The 22,413-nt window shown below is 35.8% G+C and overlaps 1 protein-coding gene across 5 annotated transcripts in view; it reads left to right on the forward strand.

Moving 5' to 3' along the window:
• Window positions 1-22,413, forward strand: part of SS18 (SS18 subunit of BAF chromatin remodeling complex) — a 90,203-nt gene that overhangs the window by 19,290 nt on the left and 48,500 nt on the right. For all 5 annotated transcript variants that reach the window (XM_036098167.2, XM_036098163.2, XM_036098169.2 and 2 more), the window contains exons 4-5: window positions 17,839-17,992; window positions 21,641-21,862. In XM_036098167.2, coding sequence (XP_035954060.1) covers window positions 17,839-17,992; window positions 21,641-21,862 — 376 coding nt within the window. The remainder of the gene's footprint in view (window positions 1-17,838; window positions 17,993-21,640; window positions 21,863-22,413) is intronic.

The following is a 22,413-nucleotide window of genomic DNA, read 5'->3' on the forward strand; positions in this document are numbered from 1 at the left end:
TCATAGAGCTTGAATCTGAATTTTACAACCTGCAGTGTCTTGATTGTTCTGTTCTGTTGTTATGGAAATGAGTGCCTTTATCATTATCGGAGTTTTTTTGGTCTAGCATTATTCTTGTACTTAGGTGTTAATTTTTAAAAAATGTTATGTGACTGGGTTCGCTTTTAATTTGGGGACTAAATTATAGGTTAAAGTGGCAGGTTAAGAATTTAGCTTATCATCACCGTGGTGACCTGTAATTAAGTGAGTCTTAACTTAGTTCCCCTGTTCTAGCACATCTGAAGATATGACAGATTCTCAACATGTTCTCATAACAACTCATTATGGCAGGGATTCAAGTCTCAGGGCATTGAGGGTGGAAAGGGGGATATTTCTCTTTAGGTAGTCTTATTTAGAATCTTGTGGGTAGTTGGGAAGTGGTACTTTGCAAAATGTCCTTTGCTGATTCTGTATCCCTTCTACCTAGCCAATTGAAATTCTTTGTGTAACTTATGATACTGTGCAAACTGTGGATTTTTTCAGTTTGTCTTGATTTGAAATATTGTTTCCATAAAACGTAGAAATGTCTTAAAGCCTTAAACATTACAGCCTCTCAGATATGTCTCATGTTCTCTCTAGCTTTTATGTAGAGTACAGAAATGTTTGGTCAGATCATGTATCTTGAGATTTAGTTACTCATTTCTCTTGCCTTTCTTTAGGAAGGTAGTAATTCTTGAGATGCCAATGTGATAAAATTGAGCTTATCATAGAAATTCATTTTGGTACAACAAAATCTCTTAGAATTTGCTATTCTGTTCTCACCTGTTACGTTATAAATTCTGAGTTTTTTGTATTTGTTTTTTTAGAATTTACATTTTTCCCTGTAGATTAAATAGGACAGTAAAAATTATTATCACTTATATTCAGGAAAAGTATTATATTATTTTGATCACCACCTGATTAAGAACCATCACAAAGGAAAGAGACACATTTCATTACTAACTATCTACCATTATTTCACTGTTTTAATATGGGGTCACCATTTTACATCATATTTTACTAACGTATATAAAAACTGCCATTTGTATATTTTGGAATAAAATTTTTGCCTCCTAATGTTGATCAAGGTTTAATTTAAAATACATGGCCAAATTTTCATAAAAAAATATGAACATTTTGGAGGTCACATTGCTTGAGAAGTTAACAAAGGAGGAGGAGTTTTTGAAAAAAATAGAAATAAATATATCCTCATAGTAGAAGGAATAAGAGAGAATTGATTGAGTAAAGTAAAGTGGGGCTTGAGAGAGGGAAGAAATCAGCTAGAAGGAAAGCAGTTGGGATTGGAGGTGAAAGAGGAAGTAATGTCAATTTGGGAAAACTAGAGTAACAATACAAAATGGATACAATCAGTCTGCCAAAAGGGAGACTATACTATTAGTTCATAAGTATAGTTTGAGAAATTTTGATCCTGAAAAAGAACTGTATGTTTTGGGGTAAAAAAAGTTTTCCAGAATGGAGTTTTTCACTTCATTAAACTAGTTGTGAGAATTGGAAATATGCTGATAATTATATATAGGTTTAACTTTCAGTTTTTTTCATGTCCCCCCAAAAGAGGAATTATGTATTTATAGTACTATTTCATATATCTGGAACTAGGCTACATCTAGCAAGCTTCTCCTGTTCGAAACAAAGTCAAGAATTAAAAAACCAGGAATAAATGGAAAAAGATCTGTAAGGAAAAAAGTATAACTTATAAAGCCAGTGCACTTCACTTTTTTGTTTGGGCCCTATGTATTCTTACTACAGAAGCATTATAAGTTCAAAACAAAGCTGTTCATTCTTAACCTTATACATATTTTAGCAAGTTTGTTTCTTTAATTTTAAGCCTGTAGCTTGGAAGCAACAAATCAGAAATGGGGAGGTATGGTCTATAGGCAGGCATACATACATGCAGTGTAACCAGCAAAGGTGGTGTGGAAAGAGACCAAATAGTTATAAAAAGCTGACGTAATTGAAAACGTACGCTGGTCTGGCTCCTATAGTATATGCACTTGGGGCCCTGTTTATCTTAGTAAACCTTGGAGGCATCATTTGAATAGTAGTTCTCAGGGTTGGTATTTACTTTCTGAAATAGCATAAACCATTGACGTAATTATTTTCATATATAAACTAGGAACATTTTACCATTAGAAAATATGACTGTGTTATGTGTAAGTCTTTCCTTCTCCTTGAAAAAATTGCATTTTTTAAAGTTTTAGCCTAATATTAGTTATTGTTCACTTATTTTTGTCATCTGGTGGTATTAATGTATACAAACTGGTAGGCCCCATTGGTTTAGGAAAGAATTATTAGAGAACAGTTTAAATAAAACAAAGTTTATTTATTTATTTATTTTAGAGAGAGAGAATGTGAGCACCTATGTGCATGAGTGGGAGGGGCAGAGGGAGAGGGAGAGAGAATCTCAAGCGGATTCCATGCTGAATGCAGGACTCGATCTCACGACCTTGAGATCATGACCTGAGCCAAAACCAAGAGTCGGACACTGAACCAACTGCACCAACCAGGCACCCCAAGAAAAGTTTTTTTTTTTTAAGATTATTTATTTATTTATTTGAGAGAGAGCGTGCACTAGTGGGGGGGAAGGGCAGAGGGAGAAGCAGACTCCCCACTGAGCAGGGAGCCAGATTGGGGGCTTGATATCAGGATACCGAGATCATGATGCTTAACTGACTGAGCCACCCTGGTGCCCTCCAAGAAAAGTTTTTATTAATTTAATTTTTATTTGGGAAAAACTTGGGGAGTAAAGAGTCTTTCTGTTGTAGTTCATTTTAAGACATACAATCTGGAAATATTTCTACAGAATTAAAAATTTTAGAGCTAGGAAGAACCTGGATGATCACAGTCTAGTGGTTCTCTACATTGGCTGCATATTTTAAAAGCTTCTCAGGTGATTCTAATGTGCATCTAGGATTTGAAGACCTTATATTTCCAGGCTTTTTAAATGAAGTATCCAGTGACATTCTGAGGATATGCGTATTAAGGAAAATATTCCTATTCTGGTACTAGCAACTTCATTTGATGTTGTGTACCATGAATCATTTTTACAACATGAGAAAGATAATACTTATTCTATAATGTTGTTATGAGGATTAAATAAAACAATTCACGATGTCATATGGAGGAGGTACCTAGGAAACATTGATGATAATGAAGATGAAGGCAGTACATAATTGGAAAGTATAAACCGAAAGAGAAGTCCTATTAAGGAGTATTTGAAGTAAGACTAGCAGGACTCAAATTACTGAATACATATGAAAGGTAAGGGAGAGAGTTTGGAGACTTGACTGACAGTGACATTTCCTGAGATTGAGTACATAAACATGTCTCTTAATTTTAAAAGAAGGTCGAAGGCTAATAGGAATTGCTTATCCTGCTTTTCACTTAATTCATTATTAAGGTTTTATTTTTTATTTTATTTTTTTTTAAAGATTTTATTTATTTATTTGACACAGAGAGAGAGAGAGAGAGCGCACAAGCAGGGGGGGTGGCAGGCAGAGGCAGAGGGAGATGCAGACTCCTGGCAGAGTGGGGGGAGCCTGATGCGGGACTGGATCCCAGGACCCCAGGATCACAACCTGAGCCGAAGGCAGTCGCTCAACCAACTGAACCACCCAGGCGCCCCTCATTATTAAGTTTTTAGAAAATTCCTAAAAAAAAAGTTAAAAAAATTCTCCAATTTAACCAGATATACTTCTTGAATTTTAAGCTTATTAAAGATAATTTTTGTTTATTAGGTGTTCTGTACAAAGAATAGATTTTAATAATTTATTACTAAATTATTAAATTAAACTATTAATAAAAATTGATTTAGAGTAAGTATAGTAGTCTTATGTTTTATATTTCCTAAGTTGCATTTTTTTTTGGTGATGCACACTCGATGTTCTCAGCAACCCTTGGGCAGCACTTGATTAGCCTTTCATTACCCAAGCTTCAGTAAAAGTGATAATATGTAGTCTTTAGATACAGTGCTGATAAAGCATCTATTAAGGTAATTCATTGATTAAAATTGGGTATTACAGAATTCACTGTTTGCAGATTTGATCCACCCGAAGTGAAAGAAAACATGCTTAGAGCTGTGGAACATCTTACATATTAGCAGAGTATATTTCATTTATAAATTTTACCTTCACATTCAGCATAGGTAGTACTGTGATATGGTTAGAACATCAAAAACTACAAAAGATCATACAGAAGCCCACTTCCATATCTGTCTTAGATTATGTAAATAAAAGCCAGTATAAATACATACTTTCCCCTTTTCTGTGCAAGTAGAACCTTGCCATATACTGTTGTGTTTTTTAAATTACAGTTTTTTAAAAATGAAAATGTTTACATTCTTTTTGGAAAGAACTTTGCTAAATATTGGCATCATTTTAAGAATTTTTAGGAGTTGAGTGTTTGATAAACATGATAATGTGTATTTAGTCAGTATGATGTTGACTATTTTCCTCCTTTGAAACATTTGTTTGATTTCTGTGGTAGTTTTCTTTTTACCTTTCTAGCTATTCAGCTTCTTATCTTTAACATGCCCATCAATTGTTGATGTTCTCTTCTTGAACATCCTTTTACCATATACACTCTTTCTGGAAGATTTTATCCATATTCCTGGTTTCTTATATTCCTGACTTCAGGTTCCACCTATACTCAATGGCTCCCAAATATGTATCTTCTTGCCTGAGTGTGAAACATGAATCCAGCTTCCAATAGACATATCCATTTGGATATTCTACAGGTCTCTCAGCACGATGTGGACAAGACATCATTTCCCTCAGCTCCCCCTCTGTTCTTTCTTTGCTGTTAAAAGAAAAAAAGCCCACAAGCTTGAATTTTATATTTCCTATCTCCAGTAAGTAGTATAAACACTGAGTTCTTTTAGTCAGAAATATAGTGGTCGTCTGTGATTTATTCACAGCTACTTTCCAGGTCTTCCTCTTGTACATAGTATGGTGCTGCACAATAAGAGGTGTCTAATTAAAACATTTTGGAATTAAAAACAGAAGCAAGACCACGAGTGAATATCTTAAAGTCTGTATTTATATGAGATTTAGGATAAATTAAGGCATCAGTTATTTATCTGATTTTGAGTTAGGAAGACTTCCTTGAGAATGAAAGCAGAGGAGAAAACTATAAAGAAGATACTGATTTTATTCTTTTAAAAATATAAAATAAAACTTTTTATAGGCCAAAAAGTTCTGTAAATGAAATTGAAGACAACAGATGGTAAATAGTACAGTGTAATACATGTTATTTTAGAAGTACTGGACATTTAAAGTACATTTTACATAGTAGAAGTGATTAGTTCTGCTGTTTAGTATTAGGAAAAGTTTCACAAAGGAGGTAACCTTGTATTTTGTAGAGAATTGATTTATGGGGGCCCATTTCCCTGGATTAGTATATTATAGGGAGCATTTTGCAGTATCATTGCCTATCATGTCTTTTCAGAATTCTAGAAAAAATCATGTTAACTCTTTGCTGGACAGTATATATGAAATTCAAGCACTGTCTAATTCAGTCCAGATATGGAAAGAGATTGGTTATATCTTATTGCGAGGAATATAAATATTTGTGTGTATGTATGTTTATATGTGTGTGTATATACATTTTTTGGGCAGAACTGTATTATTAAATCAGTGAAAGTAGCTTCTACATTTACTAAGTAAGGAACCTAAAGATTGTGTCTTTGTCATAATTGAAAATAATGTATCTAGCTCACTTCTCTAAGAAGAAGCATTTCTTTGACTTAAGCAAAAAAAAGAACCTAAATGTTGGAAATTAAGTAATTCACTCTTAATTTGCACGGAATAAGTACAGAAAAGTATTTGTATGGGACTGTTTATTTATTTTTTGGGGACTGTTAATTTAAACATTGTTTATATTAGCAAAACAAAAACAAACTAGGGAACTAGTCTCAGTATTGAGGGTGGGTTAAAAATTTTTATAGCTTATATAGCTGAGTTCTACAGTCTTAAATGGGATTGAATTATATGTCGATAAAGAATAATACCTACAGTAGAATGAAAGAAATCACACAATAGTGTGACCCTACTTTTAAAAACTATACTTGTGTGTGTGTGTGTGTGTGTGTGTGTATAAATTTTTAAAAAGTTTCTGGAGGTATATATATCGAGTTTTTAGCAATGATTCCTATTTGCATTATTTCTGTTTTTGTAATGATTACACATTACTTTGTAATTTAGCCAGATTGGTATAGATGTAAAAATAATAAATTCAAGATTAAACAAATACATACATTCCTGTTTCTTAACTGATGGTATTTATTACAAACTTAAGAAAGGCTTAGAGTCCTATCTCCCCATGTTTTAGGAGTGGATTAGTTGTTTTTTTGGAAGTATATTCCAGAGAATTCTCCTGGTCTGGGAAGAAGACAATTATTTCATTCTCTAAGATTATATGGATCTGGAGTGACTATTTAGTAATTAACATATTAGGGTTAGGTAGACTTAGTTTTTTCATAGTGGAGATAGTTTCATGTTGGATTTGTTATGGTGGGAGTGTTTGCTATTTCAAAAATAAAGGTTGAAGTTCTGGGGAACCTATTACTAACTGGGGGGAGTATTGTTGATAAGTGAATCATTTGGGAGCCTAACTCCTTAGGAAGTTGGGAGAATCATCATGCTCTGAAAATAGGTGGAAAATGTTATTAGTTATGAAAGTTCAACTGGTCAGGTTTTATAGTAGGACTACATTCTGTATTAGCTTGGGGACCAGATGACACAACAACTGATGAGATTATTATTTTTTAAGATGATTTAATTGAGGAAATCATTTGGTAAGATAAAAAACCTGCATCAGTTCAAGGCTACCCATGATGGCATCCTGACATTTCTTGTGGAATTAGTGAGGAATCAATGAGATCTTTCTGAACTGTTTCAGAGATGTATAGAACTCATTTTTGGCGAGACTGACCATAGGTCTAGGAAGCAAGGCAAATGTAATGATGCAGCTTTTGGATCCATTCTTGGTGGACCAGTCAGACTCTTTCATTTGTGTATGTATTGGTCATCTATCAGCTTTTGGCAGTATTTTATATATGTATGTATCCCTCCTGTTTTACATAATACTAATTTTTAAATCTCCTATTTCTATGTGTCATTTTAGTGCCTCCTTGTGGGGAACTATATTAATGACAGTTATATGAATGATAGAGGAAGGATTATTAAGCTAAAAATTATATTTTACAGTGATATTTTTATATTTTAAAGAAACAGATAATTTTATAGTCAGAATTGTTTTTAATTTTATACTAAATCATTTAAGTTTGAGAGTTCATTTGTTCACTAAATATTGAGTGCCTACTGTGTGTCAGGCAATAGGTACTTTTTGGAACATCAGTTAACAAAGCAAATGAATATTCCTCCTGTCTTGGGTTTTACATTCTAGCAAGCAAGGCAGGTATAATAAATGATTAAATCGTATAGTTTATTAGAATATGTTAAGAGCTATGGAAAAGGAAAACAGCAGGGAGAGATGTATTAGGAGTGCTGCAGGTGGGGGGTGGAATTTGCAGAATGTAGAGTGGTCTGGAGAACTTCATGGAGAAGGTGACAGTTGAGCAAAGACTTGAGGAAGAATGTTTTAGGAAGAGGAAACAAGCAGTGGAAAGGTCCTGAAGTGAAACTGTGCCTAACTTGTTCAAGGAACAACATTAAGTTTGTGGCTGGAACAGAATAAGGTAAGGAAGTTGTGTGGACAAATCCTATCTTGCAAGCTATTGTAGAGACTTTAATCTTTACCTTGAAATTGGAAGCTCTTGGAGGATTTTGAGCAGAAGAGTGAATTGACATATTTTAATAAACTCATTCTGATCACCATGTGGAAAATTTATGATAGAGGAGCATGAATAGAAGCAGGGAATCCAGATAGGAGGCTATTGCAGTAATCGGCATGAGAGATGTGATGGTGGCTTGTTACCAGCATGGTAGCAGAGGAGGAGGTGGAAGAAATGGTCAAATTGTAGGTATATTTTAAGGGTAGAGTCCCAAGGAGATGCTGAAAATTGAATGTGGGAGTCAGAGGGTGAGAATAAGAGACGTGTAAGGAATGACTCCATGGTTTTCAGAGAGCAACTGGAATGATGGAATTACCATCAACTGAGATTGTTGGGTAAAGGGATTTGGGTGGGGGTGGAGATGTCGGGGATTCATTGTTGCAGATGTCAAGTTCGAGATGTCGCTTCCAAATGGTGATGTGGAGTATAGAGAATAAGCAGTTTTGAAATAAAGAACATGAAAGTTATCACAAAAATACTGGTCCCTAATTGAATTTGATATGCTGCTTATATTTCAAAATAATTTTTTTCATTTAGTGAATATTTGTTGAGTACCTCTATTTTTTTTTAAAGATTTTATTTATTTGAGAGAGAGAGAGAGAGATTGAGAGAACTAGTGGGGGGAGGGGCAGAGGGAGAAGCAGACTCCTTGCTGAGCAGGGAGCCCGATGTAGGGCTGGATCCCAGAACCTTGGGATCATGACCTGAGCTGAAGGCAGACACTTAACAGACTGAAACACCCTGGCGCCCCCTTTACACAAACATTTTAAATGACAATTGTAGCAGATGCTGTGAAGGAAGGGCACTTAGGACTATAGGAGTTAATGGGGCCTGATTATTCTGATAGGGAAGGCTTTCTTGAAGAAGTGTCCTTTAAGGTGTAATTCACATAAGATTCGCTCGTTTTAACTGTATAGACAGATGAGTTTTTTAAAAAAGATTTTATTTATTTATTTGACAGATAGCGAGAGCAGGAACACAAGCAGGGGGAGGGGGAGCGGGAGAGGGAGAAGCAGGCTTCCCACCCAGGAGTGAGCTTGATACAAGGGCTCGATCCCAGGACCCTGATACCATGACCTAAGCTGAAGGCAGTTGCTTAACGACTGAGCCACCCAGATGCCCCACCCCACATCTTTATCCATTCATCAGTGGACATTTGGGCTGCTTCCGTATCTTGGCTATTGTAAATAATGCTGCTATAAACATCAGGGTGTATGTTTATAGCAGCATTTGAATTGGTGTTTTTGTATTCTTTGGGTAAAAACAGTAGTGTGATTACTGGATTGTAAAGGTAGTTGTATTTTTAACTTTCTGAGCAACTTCCATACTGTTTTCCACAATGGCTGCATTAGTTTGCATTCCCACCAATAGTACAAGAGGGTTTCTTTTTCTCCACATCCTTGCCAACACCTATTATTTCTTGTGTTGTTGATTTTAGCCATTCTGACAGGTGTGAGATTATAGTTTTGATTTGCATTTCCCTGATGATGAGTGATGTTGAGCATCTTTTCATGTGTCTGTTGGCCAGCTGTATATTGGAGAAATGTCTGTTCATGTCTTCTGCCCATTTTGTAATTGGATTATTTGTTTTTGGGTGTTGAGTTTTATAAGTTCTTTATGTATTTTGGACACTAACTTTTTATTGGATATGTCATTTGCAAGTATCTTCTCCCATTCCATAGGGTTGCCTTTTAGTTTTGTTAATTGTTTCCTTCTCTGTGCTGTCTTCTCTCATTTTGAAAATTGTTTTTATTCTGTTTATGGTATCTTTATTTGAACAGTTTCTAATTGAAATGAAATCAGTTTATTGATCTTGTTTTTCTTTCTGTATCTTGTTTGAAAAATAGTTTGTTATATTAGGGTCATGAAAATACGCTTATGTTTTCTTGTAAAAGTTTTTATCCATGATCCATTGCAAATTAAATTTGTGAATGATCTGAGTCTAGCAGTCAGGGTTCATTTTTGTTCATATAATATTCAATTGATACAGTACCATTTATTGGAAATATCATTTTTACCCACTGAATATAAGTTGTTTTGTTGTAAGGTGACTGTATGTGTGGATCTGTTTCTCACTTCTATTCTGTTGTCTCTTTATCTATCTTTGCACCAACATATCTCAATTATTGTAGCAGTTAGCAGTGTGTTCTTTTTCAAGACTGTCCTGGCTATTCTAATTCCTTTGCATTTCCATATAAATTTTAGAATCACCTTGTGAATTTTCTTCAAAAAACCTGCTGGGATTTTGACTAAGATTGTATGGAATTTCTAGGTCAGCATTAGGGAAACTGCTATCTTCACTGTATTGAGTCTTCCAGTCAATAAAAATGGTATATCCCTCCATTTAGTAAATTCGTTGAAATTTCTTTCAGTGGTGTTGCAATGTAGAGGTATTGCATGTTTTGTTAGATTCATTTCTTTTTTTTTTTTAATTTTTTTATTGTTATGTTAATCTCCATACAATACATCATTAGTTTTAGATATAGTGTTCCATGATTCATTGTTTGTGCATAACACCCAGTGCTCCATGCAGAACGTGCCCTCCTCAATACCCATCACCAGGCTAACCCATCCTCCCACCCCCCTCCCCTGTTAGATTCATTTCTAATTATTCATTTTTTTGATGCTATTATATATGCTATTATTTTTAAAATTGCATTTTTTAGTTATTTTTTTGAAATATATACAAATACAGTTGATTTTCATATATTGATCTTCTATCCAGTTATCTTTTTTTTTTTTTTTTAAGATTTTATTTATTTATTTGAGAGAGAGAATGGGATAGAGCATGGGGGGCGGGGAGGGTCAGAGGGAGAAGCAGACGCCCTGCTGCGCAGGGAGCCTGATGTGGGACTCGATCCCGGAACTCCAGGGTCATGACCTGAGCTGAAGGCAGTCGCTTAACCAACTGAGCCACCCAGGCGCCCTCTATCCAGTTATCTTATTCAAATTTTTTTATAGATTCTCTTGGTTTTCTGTGTACTAAATCATGTCATATGTGAATAATGACAATTATATGTCTTCTTTTCCAATCTTTATTATTTTTTTTACTTTTTTTGTACTTTATTTCTTTTCTTAATACTACTGATTTGTCTCTGGGTTTAATTTTTATGTTGAATAGATACGGTGTTAATGGATATTCTTGTCTTATTCCTGAATTCAAGGAGAAAGTCCAATATTTTATCCGTAAGATGGTATTATCGTAAATTTTTGTAAATTAGATTTATTAGATTAAGGACTTATCTCTAAATTTTTAGAAGTTTGTATTATGGGTAGGTGTTGAATTTTATCAAATAATTTTCTTTATATATTGAGGTATTATATGGATTTTATTTCGGTAATTTGGTGAATTACACTGATTGCTTTCCAAAAGTTAAACCAGCTCGCATTCTTGGAATTAACACCTTTGGTTGTATAACGCATCATCTTTTTAATACAGTCTGGATTTGTTTGCTAAAATTTGGTTTAGCATTTTTGTGTCTATGTTCATGAGAAAGTTGGGCTTGTAGATTTCTTTCTAATAATGTCCTTGTTAGGTTTTGGTATCAGAGTTTTGTGACCTCATAATAGAATTGGGAACTATTGGGGCACCTGGGTGGCTCAGTTGGTTAAGTGTCTGCCTTTGGCTTGGGTCATGATCTCAGGGTCCTGGAATTGAGCCCCCCACATTGGGCTCCCTGCTCAGTGGGGAGTCCACCTCTCCTGCTCCCTCTGCACCTCCCCACCCCCATGCTCTTTCTTTCTCTCAAATAAATAAAACCTTAAGAAAAAAAAAAGGATTGGGAATTGTTCTCCTTTTTTTGTGTTCTCTGGAAGGTTGCCTACGATTTGTTGAGTTTTGTATTCATCTATGTTATTTCCTTCATTGTACTACTTTGGGTTTGACTTGCTGTCTTTTCTAGCTGCTTGTAGTGGAAGCTTTTATTATGAATTTTTCCCCTCCCCACTGTGTGGGAGTGTGTGCTCTCTCAAATAAATAAATAAATCTTCCCCTCCAAAATCCAACCATTATTATGGATTGTTCTGTTTTTCTTTTTGGTTCTGTCAACTTTTTTTTTTTAAGATTTTATTTATTTATTTGACAGAGAGAGAGCGAGAGCAGGAACACAAGCAGGGTGAGTGGGAGAGGGAGAAACAGGCTTCCTGCCGGGCAGGGAGCCTGATGTGGGACTTGATCCCAGGACCCTGGGATCATGACCTGAGCCGAAGGCAGACGCTTAACGACTGAGCCACCCAGGCGGCCATCTGTCAACTTTTTCTTTGAAGACTTTGAAGTTGTGTTATGAGATGTCTAAAAATTTATGATTGTTACATATTCCTGTTGGACTGATCTTATCATACTAAAGTATTCCTCTAGTATTTCTTGTAGTGCTTTTTCATTTAAGTCAACTGTCTGATATAAATATAGTGACATCACCATACTTTTATTAGTGATTAGTGTATCTTTTTCTCTTAACGTGTATGTGTCCTTAAAGTGGACTTTTTGTAAACAAAATATAGTTGGGTGTTTTAAAAATCCATTCTAATAATATTTGTTATCTAATTGAAATGTTGGGTCCAGATACATTTCATACAGAACATGCATGATACAGTAGAATTTGAGAATATCAACCTGGTATTAGTTTTCTATTTGTCTCTTTCTTCACTTTCTTTGAACTAATCAAGCATTATTTTTTCCTCTCCACTTGTTTTTTTAGTTGTACATTTTTATATGTGTATGCATTTTTAAGTAGTTGCCTGTGAGGTTACAGTGTGCATCCTTGGTTTATTAGGTTTCAGTGTAAATTTGTAGATTTAGCACTTGATGAAAAATGCAAGAGACTTATAACAGTGTAACTTCATTTATCCTTTTTGTATTTGTCTTTTGTGTTAGTGCTGTCATAAATTTTATACTTTTATGTCTGTTTCAACCATACAAGTCACTGTTATGGTTTTTTTGTTGGTGTTGTTGTTATGGTTATTTTAAATATCAATTTATATTTGTCTAAATATTCACCTTTCCATTTCTTTCTATAAATCCTCTAGTTCTGTGCTTTCATCTGGAGTTGTCCTTTAGCTTGATAAATTCCCTTCACTTGTAACAAGTTCTCTCAGTTTTTGTTTATCTGAAACTTACTAACTTATTTTCTTGTTGGAAGATATTTTCTCTTATAGAAATCTAGATTGGTTGGTTTATTTTTTTGTTTTGTCTTAGCATTTTATTTTATTTTTTAAAAGATTTTATTTATTTATTTGACAGAGAGAGACACAGTGAGAGAGGGAACACAAGCAGGGGGAGTGGGAGAGGGAGAAGCAGGCTTCCTGCTGAGCAGGGAGCCTGATGTGGGGCTGTATCCCAGAACCTTGGGATCATGACCTGAGCCAAAGGCAGACGCTTAACGACTGACTGAGCCACCCAGGTGCCCCTTTCTTAGCATTTTAAAAATGTCATTTTATTGTCTTCTATTTCTATTGTTTCTGATTAAAAAAAAAAAAAAGTTTGTTAGTCTTACTGTCCTTCCCTCAATGTCTTATTTTTTCTGGCTACTTTTTTTTTTTATGATTTTTAAAAGAAGATTTTATTTGTTTATTTATGGAGAGAGACCTATTAAGGGTAGAGGGAGAAGCAGGCTCTCCGCTGAGCAGGGAGCTCAGTGTGGGGCTCCATCCAGGGACTCTGGGATCATGACCTTGAACTGAGGGCAGAGGCTTAACCAACTGAGCCACCCAGGTGCCCCTTTCTGGCTACTTTTAAGATTTTCTCTGACTTTGGTTTTTAAGACTTTGACTCAGGTATGGTTTTCTTCATATTCTGCTGAGGTTTATAGAACTTTATATGTTTGCTTAGAGACTCATATCTTGTGTTAGCTTTGGACAATTTTTGACTAGTATTTTTCAAATACTGCCTGTTTCATTTTCTTTACTTTTTTAACTCTAGTTAGTTGTGTGTTACATCTTTGTAGCATGTTGTATATGTCTTTTTGCTTTTTGGGGGGTATAGTCTCTCCTTTATATCTCTTGGTGTGTCATATTTTGTGTACATTTCTTCCAGTTTACGAAGTCATCTTTTTTACTGTTTCTAAATTAGTGAGTTCTTAATTTCATTGACTATACATTCCAGTTCTGGAATTTCCATTCGACTCTTTTAAGAATTCTAGGACTTTGCTGAAATTCTCCATTGATCGTACTTTCTTTTTTTTTTTTGGCCCTGAACATATCAGTTATTTTAAGTTCTCTCAGATAGCTCCAAACTGAATGACCTGTGTGTCTTTTTCTGTGTTCTGTTTCTGTTATTTCTCTTAGTTGTTCATCTGTTTTTTTTTTTTAATTTAGATAAAATTCACAAAAGTCACCATTTTAACCCTTTAAAGTATATAATTCATTGGTTTTTAGTGTATTCACAGTGCTATGCAACCATCACCAGTATCTAATTCCAAAACATTTCCATCAGCTCAAAAAGAGACCTCATAATTGTTGACATTCAATCCCAGTTCTTCCTCTGCCTACCCCTTGGCAGCATCTAATTAATCTATGTTCTTTCTGTCTGGATTTACCTCTTCTGGATATTTCATATAAATGGAATTATATGATGTGTGGCCTTTTGAGTTTGACTTCTTTCACTTAGCATAGTGTTTTCAAGATGCATCTGTGTTGGATGCCTGGGTGGCTCAGTTGGTTAAGCATCTGCCTTCTACTCAGGTCATGATCCCAGGGTCCTGGGATTGAGTCCTCCATCGGGCTCTCTGCTCAGAGGGGAGTCTGCTTCTCCCTCTCCCCCTCTGCCCCATCTCCCTGCTTCACTCTCTCTCTCTCTCACAAATAAATAAAATCTTAAAAAAAACCTCATCTGTGTTGTAATATGTATCAGTACTTCATTTCATTTTATGACTGAAGAATAGTCTGTTGTATGGATATTTTTGTTTATTCATCAGTTGATGGACATTTGAATTTTTTCTATTTTTTGGCTGTGGTGGATAATACTACTATGAACATTTGTGTGCAAGTTTTGTGTGAATGCATGTCTTCAGTTCTCTTGGGTCTATACCAGAAGTGGAATGGCTCTGTCATATGGTAATTCTATGTTTAACTTTTTGAGGAACTGCCAAATTGTTTTCCACAGTGGCTACACCCCTTACAATCCTGCCAGCATGTATGAGAGTTCCATTTTCTCCACATTCTTGCCAACCCTTGTTACTTTCTGTAGTTTTTTTCTTTCTTAAATTATAGCCATCCTAATGAGTGTTGGCTGTTCATTCTTATTTTTTAGAATGCTTTGTAATTTTTCACTGAATGCCAGGCTTACAAATGAACAATTGCAGAGGCTCTACTTGATGTTACATTTCCCTTTGGAAGTGAAGTACTAGATTACCTTGAGCACTGAACGTTGACTATAAGATTTGTTAGGGCTGATATATTTCCATCTTGACCTTAATCTAAGGAGAGCCTTTTTGAAGTCTCAACAGAGAGCTTGAGTTGTTTTTGAAGGCCTTTCCAACTTGGTAGAGACTACACTCCAGTCTTTGTTTCTCTAGCACTGGGCAGAAGCTGAAATATTCCACTCAGCTCTTCAGCTTCTGGACTGCTGTGTTATGCTAGTTTTCTTGAGTTTTTGTCCTTTTTGTGGTTCTTCCACTCTGGGACTTTGTTCTTTGGTTTCTAGCTTTCTGATAGCCCAAAACTATCTTCTTCTCAGTCCAGTAGGGCTGCCACTTCTGCTTGGGCTCTATTTTCTGTTATATAGCAAATTCAAGGACAAAGCAAAGGTGCTTGTGGAGCTGATCTTCGGTGCTTCCCTTCTCTTAAGAGTTGTAGCCCCTCCTGCTTCTCTCTGCGTATATTGCTCTTCAGTGTCTTCAAACAGTTTTTACATTTGTCCAGATTTTATAACTTTTATTAGCAGGAGGGTTAGTTTGATACAGGCTACTCTATTATGATGGGTATCGTGAATACTGATGTTTCATTAAGTGCATCACAAGAAAATGAAGAAACTGGTATCTTTTGAGAGTGAGAACGTAAGTTTTCAGCAGAAAATTTGGACAAGAATATAGAAGGAAGGATTTTTATTTTCAAATGAGAGGGTCAGCCGTGTTTGAAGGATAGTAAAGTATCATTGCAAATTGCAGTAAGATATGTGACACTGAGTTGATGTTTGGTAATTTTTAAAAAAAACTGAACAGAGTCATTAAGTGTTTAAAGAATCCAAAGTGGATAAAAATTTTAAAATGACAATTGAAGAGGAACTATTTAATAAAGAGCAATTATTTTCTGGATATAGTAGTGAAGAAACCAAGACTGTGAATTTATTTATTTATTTATTTATTAGATTTTATTATTTATTTATTAGAGAGAGAGAGAGAGCATGAGTGGTGGGGAGAGGGAGAAGCAGACTCCCCACTGAGCAGGGAACCTGACTCGGGGCTCAATCCCAGGACCCTGGGTTCATGACCTGAGCCGAAGGCAGACACTTAACCAACTGAGCCACTCAGGTGCGCTAAGACTATGAATTTTAAGTGGTTGCTATTAGAATAGTACTTGGTTATTTGCGTAAATGTTAGTGATTATTAAATGGTTGGCGATTTGAGTATTTACATGTGATGGCTAAAAGACAGTGTTTATCTGTTAAGGGTACCAGAGAGGATTGTGTTCACAAAATCTGGATGGTACAGAAATGCTAGCCATGTAAAAATGTGGGAGGAAGAGGGGCACCTGGGTGGCTCAGTTGTTAAGCGTCTGCCTTCGGCTCGGGTCACGATCCCGGGGTCCTGGGATTGAGCCCCGCATCTGGCTCCCTGCTCCGCGGGAAGCCTGCTTCTCCCTCTCCCACTCCCCCTGCTTGTGTTCCCTCTCTCGCTGTGTCTCTCTCTGTCAAATAAATAAATAAATAAAATCTTAAAAAAAAAAATGTGGAAGAGAATGACTAAAGTTATAGGAGTAGACGTTATGTTTTTTTTTTTTTTTTTAAGATTTTATTTATTTGACAGAGAGACACAGCGAGAGAGGGAACATAAGCAGGGAGAGTGTGAGAGGGAGAGCAGGGAGCCCGATGCGGAGCTCGATCCCAGGACCCTGGGATCGTGACCCGAGCCGAAGACAGACGCTTAACGACTGAGCCACCCAGGTGCCCCTAGACATTATGTTTTTAGAACATGGAGAAATAGAGAGAGAAGGCAGAAATAGATGTGTAAAGAATATAGCTCCTTCTCCTGTAGGCTTAAAAATGGGGGTTTAGAAAGCAGCTAACCATTTGCTTTCTTCACCAAAATAGCCCTAAGAAGGGAGCCAGGTGTTGCAGACGGCCTTGTATCTGTGTTTTTCCTTTCGCCCTTTTGTGAACTCTCAAGGTTAGTCAGTGATTTTCTTCACACTTTCATTAGGAAATTTGCCAAAGGCATCCTTTTGAGGCAGCTGTCTCTGTACCCTTGGAGGCCATCAGTAATGTTTCCGATCTGTAGGAGTCGTCGGCACAGAGATGTTGGACTGAACTGAGTCTTCGTGGTTTAAAACATTCCCTTGCCAAAATTACTTTATTTCCCCCTTGAATCGTAGTACAAAGTATATCACATTTTGGGGCTTCTGGTCCTTTTATAGTTTTTTGTTATTGTATCTTTTCAGGTAAAATCCATCATTAATAGTAAATATATCTAAATATATTAATAATGAAAGGAGACTTAGGTTTTAAAACATAATTTAACAATAGTGGACACATTAAAAATCCCTATATGTAAATAAATATGAATTTTTGTATAGAATGTTAAAAAATTTTATTTTCACTGTTTAGATTTTGTAAAGTAAATTGGTGGTGTTCTTTTGGTCTGAGGTGGTCAGGTGATATCTTCATACTAAGATAAGTTTTTGGGGCATATTAAATTTGATGTAAATAATTAGTCTATGATTAAAATGCATTAGAATAAGTTGAAATGCATTTGTGTTTTTGTTTCTATTCAGTTTAATAATATAGGCAACTGTTATATGCATCTTTTAATATATTAGTCTAACTGTTTCTCTTGTTTTACTAAACTGTCTTCTTTCAGCCACCCACACAGAATATGCCTATGGGTCCTGGAGGGATGAATCAGAGCGGCCCTCCCCCACCTCCACGCTCTCACAACATGCCTTCAGATGGAATGGTAGGTGGGGGTCCTCCTGCACCACACATGCAGAACCAGATGAACGGCCAGATGCCTGGTAAGTTTTTCTCCTCTAAGACATTAACACCAGAGTTGCTTAGCAACTGAAACGACATGGGGGCTCAAGGGATACTAGATTGTTGATGACAAAACTGCTTTGAATGCCCCCGAGTACAAGCTCTCTTAGAGTTTGTTAGCTACAGAGCTACGTGACCTGTATTCAGTGTTTATCAGGCTGCCCTTGGGCTTTGATGTAGCTGACACACAGCATTCCTCTGATGAACAGAACTGGCTAAATTTAGTCTGTCTGAAACTATGCAATACAGCTGGCTTTAGAAGCTTTTTGGAAAAAAAAGGCATTGCGCCATGACTTAAGAATTAAAATCTCTTTATAGGTTATAAAGGTACTATAACATTTCCTTGGGTTTTGTATTTACTTAAAAATTTACTGGTCCCAGAAACAGTATTGCTGGAAAAAACACATGGGGAAAAGAAAGAAAATCTGTAAAGTGCTAATATATTTAGTATTTCCTCATTGATAATATTGAAGCTGAGTATAGATTTTTATGAATACATATGCTTATAGCATAATATAAATATGGAAATTGATATTAAAGCAGATTTAAAAGAAGAAAAATAACGTCAGATGTTTTATATAATGAGATACTCCCTTTACTACTTACCCATTTTAAGTTTAGAGCCACTTAGAATATCTTCTATGTCATTGGATGCATAATTAGTTACCTTTTGCTGGTTTGAACTTTTAATCTGAGAAGTATCTTTAAACTGTTTTGTTTTTGTAACAATAGCTACAACCCATACCCATAATTTTTGGTGGGTTGTTTTCTACATTTAGTATGAGAATATTTTTACTTTCTAAAGACAACGGCTATTTTCATTAACTAAAAGGAAGTATTATACAAATAGGAATAATGAAGGTAAATTAAAATAACAAAACAGTTCATTTTTAAAATTAGTAATTAGCATCCTTAGGATAGTGTTGTCTTACCTGATTGTGTTGGTTGGTAACATTGGTGTCCAGAGACAATGGGTGTAGGAAATGAGGTGAAGGAGAGCACAGAGCAAAAGAAGCCAGGTAGCCTGGTTTATAGAAGACTGATGTATGATTGATTGATCCTGTAGGAGGTTGGTGCTGTTTTGGTGGCCATCTTGTTTCTTGCTGAGACTTGCCACAATCCATGGTCCCCACAACCCACACCCTGTGTGGGGGTGGGAGTAAAGACGTAACTACTTGTTAAGTTGTAGTCAGGAGGATGTTTCTTGCTGAATTCACATTTAGCTCATCAGGACCTGTTGTTACTGAACTGGAAGGGTAGTGCTAATGCATGTTAGCAAGTTAGGAGTTTTGTGACTTTTTATGGTGGTACTGTTAATGTTAATTAGAATTTTGACTTAACTTCTCCATGTAGCACTTGAGCCTAAGGCCAAAGAAGCACTTGAGCAGCAATGTAATTACTGTTAACTTGACATTTGGGTTTTTGTATATGGCCATTTGGAGTAATTATATTTTTTATAAACCAGAGATTTTTAACTAGTTATGACCTACGTTGTCCAGAACATTGTAGAGCTTCCAAAACAACTCTCTTAGAAAGAGTTCTAGTTAGGTGTAGAAGAAATTGAAGTCCAGGTACTTTGTTTCCTTTATGTAATAAGCTCCTTAATAGAGCTTAGCCAACTTTTTTATGCACACGAATTGGTATCTAGGCTTTTAATTTCCTATTTTAGTTTTGTTCTTTAATATTTTCTTTTTTTTTTTTTTAAATTTTATTTATTTGACAGAGACAGCGAGAGAGGGAACACAAGCAGGGGGAGTGGGAGAGAGAGAAGCAGGCTTCCCGCTGAGCAGGGAGCCCAGTGCTGGGCTCGATCCCAGGATCCTGGGATCATGACCTGAGCTGAAGGCAGATGCTTAACGACTGAGCCACCCAGGCGCCCCGTTTTTTAATATTTTCTAATCTAAGTTGTAGAGCTACTTACATGTTCCTTGATCTTGGTCAAGTAACCACAGTTTCACGTTCCTTTTTAAAAACATTTAACTGATTTTTAAAAAATTCGATAATAATAAATCTGTGGTACCAAAGTCAAAAGGTACCAAAGGGTATACGGCCCCTGCCTCCAGACTTTGTTCCAGAGAGTCATTGGTTCTAGTTATCCTTCAAGAGATATTCTCTGTATCCAGAACATATGCATAACACTCTTTTTTCTTTTGTCTTATTCTGTAAAAAAAAACACAAGTTGTAGTATACATTATGTAGTATTATATATAATATTTTTTCTGTCTTAAAGATAGATCTTAGAGACCATGAGTATATATATATTTTGGAGACCACTCAGTACATAAAGAGCTGCCTCATGCTTTGGTGACTATTTCATTCTTTTTCGTGGGTGCCCCTGATTTGTTTGACAGTTCATTATGATGGAAATACAGGTTATTTCTAGTCTTCTGGTATTAAAAGTTATGCTTCTGTGAATATGCCTGTGAGATAAAAGTAAATTAGTAAATAAATAAACACACATACACAGTTTTGCATTCATGCACTTGTACACACAAAGACCTGTATATTTATAGAACTGCGGTTGTTGGGTTAAAGGTATATGCATTTTAAAATATGGTAGTTATTGCAAAATTGCTCTATATAAAAATAGTGCTTATTTATATATTTATATACCTTAACAATGTGTGAAATTACTTCATAGATCAAAACTTTGGGTCTTTGGAATCTGAAAGATGAAAAAAGGGTCTCATAGTTTTAATTGGCCTTTTCATCGTAAGTGAAGCAAGCAGTTGTCTCATGTTTATGTCCCTTTGGTAGTTTTTGTGTGAACTGATTATTCATGTCCCTTGCCATTTCTTTTATTGCTGGTGGTCTTTTACTTACTTTATATGTTAAGTAATTAGTTCATTCTGTAATAGGTCTTGTTAATAATTTTTTCCCAGTTTTTCTTTTTATTATTTTGTTTAGTTTGGTCTGGTTTGGTCATATTTAAATTTTTTATTTTCATGTAGTGTAGTTTATCAGTCTTTTATGGCTCTAGGTTTTCTGGCATATAAGAAGGTCTTTCTGCTTCAAGATTATTTTAAAAGTTCTCCTTTTTGAAATTCTCCTTTAAGATTTTTTCCCTTTTTCTTTTTTCTTTTGTAATGTTTAATTTTTTTATTTATCTGGAACTATTTTTGGTAGAAGGAATGTGGTAGGCCGTTTTCCAGATGGCTACTCAGTGGTCACACTATTTATTGAATTGTCTTTCTTTTGCCTACTGATATTTAATTTTGGCACTATTACAAAATTAGAAATTTGAGTGTGTTTTTAGACTCTACTGTGGGCCCCTTGATCTGTTCATTCATTTGTGTGCTAATACTACACACTTTTAATTACTCCAGCTTTATATGTTTTGCTCTCTTATAAAGCTAGTTCTTCATCATTGCTTTTCTTTTTCAGAATGTTGCTGGCTTCTAAAAGCATCAGTTCCTTAATCTATAAAATGGGAATAGCATCTGCCTCACAGTATTTGCTGTCATTCATGTAAAGCATTTACTTTGTTTGCTAGTGATTAAATACTCAAGTTATTGTTTGGTATTATTATTATTATTATGGTATGCAAAAAAAAAATAAAAAGCTTAAGTACTTTTTAATAGATCATCTGTTTAACTTTCATATTTGGTTCTGACCACTTTTCTTCAAAGGGCCTAACCATATGCCTATTCAGGGACCTGGACCCAATCAACTCAATATGACAAACAGTTCCATGAACATGCCTTCAAGTAGCCATGGAGCCATGGGAGGTTACAACCATTCGGCACCATCATCACAGAGCATGCCCGTACAGAGCCAGATGACGATGAGTCAAGGGCAACCAATAGGAAGCTATGGCCCCAGACCAAATATGAACATGCAGCCAAACCAAGGTAAATAAGCTTGATGTCATTCTTTTTTTTAAAGTTTTTTTTTTTTTTAATTAAAGATTTTATTTGAGAGAGACAGAGAAAGCATGAGCAGGGAGAGGGGCAGAGGGACAAGCCGACTCCCTGCTGGGCAGAGAGCCCCACACACGGGGCTGCAGGTGGGGCTCCAGGCAGGGCTTGATCCCAGGACCCTGAGATCATGGACGCAGCTGAAGTCAAACGCTTAACTGACTGAGCCACCCTGGTGCCCCTGATGTCATTCATTTTTTTTTTTTTAATATTTATTTATTTGAGAGAGAGAGCACGGTGAAGGGGGGAGCAAGCAGACTTCCACCTCAGCAGGGAGCCGGACTCCGGCCCTGGGATCCTGACTTGAGCCAAAGGCAGATGTTTAACCAACTGAGCCATCCAGGCGCTACAGCCCCTGATGTCATTCTTGACTAGTAAATGAAACTTTTTTTTCAAGTTGGTAGCTGATTCATGAAAATAAAAGTTTGAAGTGAGTCATAATCATAGCCATAGAAAAGGAACATTGAGTTTGAAACTAGCTTAAA

The sequence above is a fragment of the Halichoerus grypus genome, chromosome 13 (assembly GCF_964656455.1).
Source record: "Halichoerus grypus chromosome 13, mHalGry1.hap1.1, whole genome shotgun sequence".
NCBI classification, from domain to species: Eukaryota; Metazoa; Chordata; class Mammalia; order Carnivora; family Phocidae; genus Halichoerus; species Halichoerus grypus.